Consider the following 4,905-nt stretch of genomic DNA (forward strand, 5'->3'; position numbering starts at 1 on the left):
CCCCCCCCCCCGCCAAAAAGAGAGAGAAATCCTTTTAGTGTCTTTGTTTGTTTTTCTGGTGTCGGGAATCAAACTCAGGACCTTGTGCTTGCCAGGCAGGCACAGCACCACTGAGCAATGCCCCAGCCCCTTTTAATGTCTTTTAAAGAAGTATTTGTTGAAAATGTACCAATAAACTCAATGAGGAAAAAAAAGTAAAAATATGAGAAAATGAAAAAATGGAAATAAAGTATTTGTAAATAGGGAAGGGAGGAGGGGGTAGTAAAGGGAGGGCAGGGGTAAGGGGAAAAAATGAGAACCAAGACCTGTCATGTAAAGGTACAGAATGTAACTGTATACTGTATATCTAAAATGTACCAGTAAACTCAATGAAAAAAAAAAAGTGTTTGTTGGGCTGGAGATTTAGCTCAGTGGTACCACTGCAAGGTCCCGAGTTCAATCCCTGGTTTAAAAAAAAAAATAGAAGTGTTTGTTAGTTCCTTAGGACAGATGGCACTAAGGGTGGGGGGGTTACCCTGTGAATTCTCCTCCAATTGTAGAGACTGTATTGGACGGGTAGTTCTTTCCTAAACTATAAATATTTCCAAATACTGTCAACTAAAATATAATTTTTTAATAAAAACTCTAATTTATGGTTTACAAATTATGGACAGAAAATTAATGAATGTAGGCTGGTGATTTTATTTTTTTAATACTTAGGTTACATTACCATATTCTTAGAAAATGGAAAAATTACAGGAATATTTTCTTCAGTAACATTAAGGACTGTTTCAGGCTGAATTTAGAAGCCATGACTTAAATGAAATACTGGGTAATAAGAAATAAGTGTATCTTTTTACTTACATTCTTGTTCTCAGGAGACATCTTTAATACTTCACTGTAACTTGTTCTGACTTGCTAACTTATTATCTGTACTCTGTTATAGGCACTTTTAAAACTATAATCTTTAAAGATTACAACTGAACTAGATTAGATTCTTACATACTTCTTTTTGGCCAAATAGTGGAAAAATATTTCATTTGTTTAGATATAGATGCTCTGGTAGGAGGAGAAGTTGGAGGACTGGAGTTTGGCAAGTTACCATTTGGTGCCTGTGAAGATCCTATTAGGTGAGAAGTTGAACCTATCATATGAATCATAGGATTGTTTGTTTTACTTTTTAAATTTATACTGACATCGACTTTTTCATACTTTATGATACAATGGCCTGCTGGAATGAATGTAGTACTACTGGAAATAAGTATATCTACTTTCTTTAACTTGTAATTTAACTCAAAAACTCTCTGAAATTTAGTGTTTCTATTAAAGAAACATTAAAGATGTGGACCAAATCTGACCAGTGGCTTGTTTTTGTAGATCTAGTAAACTCAGAATGGTTTTTATATTCCTAAGGGGTGTAAAGAAAAAACAAGAATATAGCAGAAATTATACACAATTCACGAAGGCTTAAAATATTCTCTCTGGCCTATTGTAGAAAAAGTTTGACAACTCTTGTTCTATAACATTTTTCAAAACTAGGATATAATTTACCTACCATGAAATTTTACCATCTTAAAGTAAACAGTTCAGTGGTTTTTTTGGGTTTTTGTTTTGTTTTTTTTTGGTACCAGGGATCAAACTCGGGTCCTTGTGCTTACAAGGCAGGCAGCAGAACCACTGAGCTAAATCCCTGGCATTGGTTTTTTAATATTTATAGAATTGTGCAGCTGTCATCACTATAATCATAAAAACACTTTCTTTATCTGAAAAAGAAAGGCTTTGACTTAGTTCATCACTCCCACCAAATCATCCAAAACCCTTCAGCTCCAGGCAAACACTGAACTACTCCCTGTGTGTGGATTTGCCTACTCTGGACATTTCATGATGGAGTTAGATATGTATGTAGCCTCTTAGATCTGGCTTCTTTTACTTCCTCTGTTTGTGTTATAGCATGGATCAATACTTTACTGCTTTTATAGCTATAAATATGTCGTTGTGTGAATATATTTTATACCACACATTTTTTTCATCCATTTATTGGGTGATAGACATTTAGATTATTTATACTTTTGGTTATTAATAGGGGTTTTAATATCTGCAAAAAATTGACCTCATTTTGATGTGCTGTCATTTGCTAAACCAGTTGTTCTGTTTATTGTATTATATATAAAACCATTTTTAACATAATTATTGTTACTTCCTTAGGATACAGTTCTAGAAAAATTGCTGAGTCAGAGGACATGTGTACACTATTAAAGCTTTTGGATATATTTTATGTTTTGCTTATTTTAGTGAACTCCATTTAGCAACTACGTGGCCTCATCTGACTGAAGGGATCATTGTGGATAATGATGTGTATTCGTAAGTATATTAAAGAACTTCAGTAGAATAAATTAACTACCAGTGGTTAATAATTTTCTTTTTGTTTACAGGTTTTTAATGGGTTTAGTTGATTTACTTTTAAAGGTCACTCTTTAGACCTACTCATTACTGTATAGTTTACAAATGTGTTTTAGCTTGCTAGTTTTGGAGACACGATTCTTATTTGAGGGATATAATGAACAATTTGAATTTTACTCTTTTTTATCAAAGATATTTCTAAGTTTGAGATTGAGTGCATAATTCTTTTGGACTTCTCTTAGATTATAAAGAAGCATTTCATGAAGTACTTTGAAGAGATGATAATCATCAGAATGTGTGGGAATAATATTTGATCATTTAATGTTGTAGGTAATAAAATATCCATGTTCTGTGCTCCTGTGCAGTGGATATAACTTGAAAACTCCAGCACCCATTCTCTGACAAAAATGTAGCAAAAGATGAAGGCAGTTTTAGTCCTTTCCCATACTGGATGCAAAACAGTGAGAAAAAGGACACTTTTTCTTTTCATAATTAAATTTGTTATATTTGTTGATGGCAAAGGTAACTTGAATGCTCTTAATTAGATTATTTAGGTATAAAGTAATAGGCTATCTATCATCACATTACTTAGAAAAATAGCCAGGCAACATTTTGGTTTTGGTACTGGGGATAGAACTCGGGACTTTGCACTTGTGAGGCAGGCAGCAGAACCACTGAGCTAAATCCCCAACAGCCAACATATTTTTTAAGCTGAAATTCATGTATTAATTTGCTTTATTCATTTGATATATTTCATATCTTTTGTGCCAATCACTGTCAATCTATTTATTATTATCATTATTATTATTATTATTTTATCATAGTTTCCCATTAAGTGAGTCCAGTAATCTACTTAATTGAGAAAACAACACTTTTGATCTGGGGCAAATTTTTTGTTTTGTTTTGTTTTGTTTTGTTTGATACCAGGGATCAAACTTGGGTCCTTGCACTTGCAAGGCAGGTGCCAGAACCTCTGAGCTAAATCCCCAGCCCTGGGACAAGTTTTTAATAGTCTTTACTTAATAGTGCTACTGAAAAACAGATTGAGATGATTGTATATTCTTGCTTGTTTCTCATTCTTTTTATTCTTAAAATATATCTCTGATTGTTAGTGCACGTTGCTTGTTGAGAATAATTTTTATATAATTTTTGGTTATTGTGTTTTTTATTTTATGTAGTCCAGGCTGGCCTTGAACTCACTGTGTATCCCATGCTAGTGTCAGACTCAAGCAATCCTCCTACTTCAGCCACCCGAGTGCTGGGATCAGTTATGTGCACCACACGCAGTGGATATTGTGTTTTGATTTTGGTATATATATTTTGTCTAAGAACTAGATTTACCAAGATTTTATTTTTAAAAATACTTAACCAGGCCAGGTATGGTGGCCCATTCCTATAATCCCAGCTTTCTGGGAGGCTTAGGCAGAAGGATTGCAAGTTTGAGCCCAGCCTGAGCAAATTAGTGGGATTCTGTCTCCTCATGAGAATGAGGATGATAATTATAATGATGAAAGGGCTGGGATGTAGCTCAGTGTGAAAATCCTGGCTTCAGTCCTTAGTACTGGGGGAAAAATACTTATCCAAATGGCCATATATCTGTAGGTAACAGTAAGTTTTAAGAAAACCAAAATGTATTGCAATTCTTTGTATAGAAAGCTTTCATTAGATTGCATTTTAATAAGTTCTTGAATCTTTTGGATTGTGATAATTGGGATCTTATGTTAATGTTTTGCATTTTAGGGATTTGGATCCTACCCAAGCTCCTCATTGGTCCGTTAGAGTTAGAAAAGCTGACAATCCTCAGTGTTTGCTAGGTAAGATATTATGTTTAGTTTCTAAAATATCACCAGTCCAGCTATCTTCCAAATTAGGAACACTGATTACATTCTTTACACAGTATTTTTTTAAAATTAATTTTATTGATATACTTTTTTTTCTTTTTATTGAGTTTATTGGTACATTCTAGGTCGATATACTTTTGATACACATAATGATCATATTCATCATAGAGAATTTGTACCTGTACATATCTTTCTCTCTCTCTTTTTTTTTTTTTTTTTTTTTTTTTTTTTTTGGCAGTACAGGGGGTTGAACTCAGGACCTTGAACTTAGAAGGCAGGTGGTGACACCAGTGAGCTAAATCCCTGGCCCCTGTACATGATATATCTTGATAACTTTTCCCTTCCTTCCTTTTCCTCTCCTCCCTCCCTTGTTCCCTTTCCCATATGAACATTTTCTTCCTACTTCCCAATGTCCATTTTGGTCCTTATTTACCCTTTGGGTTTCTCAACCAGAGGAACAATGTGATATTTAAATATGTGTCTGATTTATTTCACTTAAAAGTATGGTCTCTAGGTGCAGCCATTTACCTAAAAGTGTCTCAAGTTATCCTTTATTGCAGAGTAGTGCTCCATTGTATACAAAAACCACATTTTCTTTATCCATTTATTGATGGGCCTGAGTTGTTTCTAAGATTTTAGCTATTACAAACTGTGCTTCTATAAATGTGGGCATGCATATATACAT

The 4,905-nt window shown here is 33.8% G+C and overlaps 1 protein-coding gene across 3 annotated transcripts in view; it reads left to right on the forward strand.

Moving 5' to 3' along the window:
- Rab3gap1 (RAB3 GTPase activating protein catalytic subunit 1) overlaps positions 1-4,905 on the forward strand; it is a 112,194-nt gene that overhangs the window by 73,051 nt on the left and 34,238 nt on the right. For all 3 annotated transcript variants that reach the window (XM_010606185.3, XM_033757152.1, XM_010606186.3), the window contains exons 9-11: positions 1,028-1,109; positions 2,272-2,340; positions 4,120-4,193. In XM_010606185.3, coding sequence (XP_010604487.1) covers positions 1,028-1,109; positions 2,272-2,340; positions 4,120-4,193 — 225 coding nt within the window. The remainder of the gene's footprint in view (positions 1-1,027; positions 1,110-2,271; positions 2,341-4,119; positions 4,194-4,905) is intronic.

The sequence above is a fragment of the Fukomys damarensis genome, unplaced genomic scaffold, assembly GCF_012274545.1.
Source record: "Fukomys damarensis isolate Sample0158 unplaced genomic scaffold, DMR_v1.0_HiC HiC_scaffold_29, whole genome shotgun sequence".
Lineage (NCBI taxonomy): Eukaryota > Metazoa > Chordata > Mammalia > Rodentia > Bathyergidae > Fukomys > Fukomys damarensis.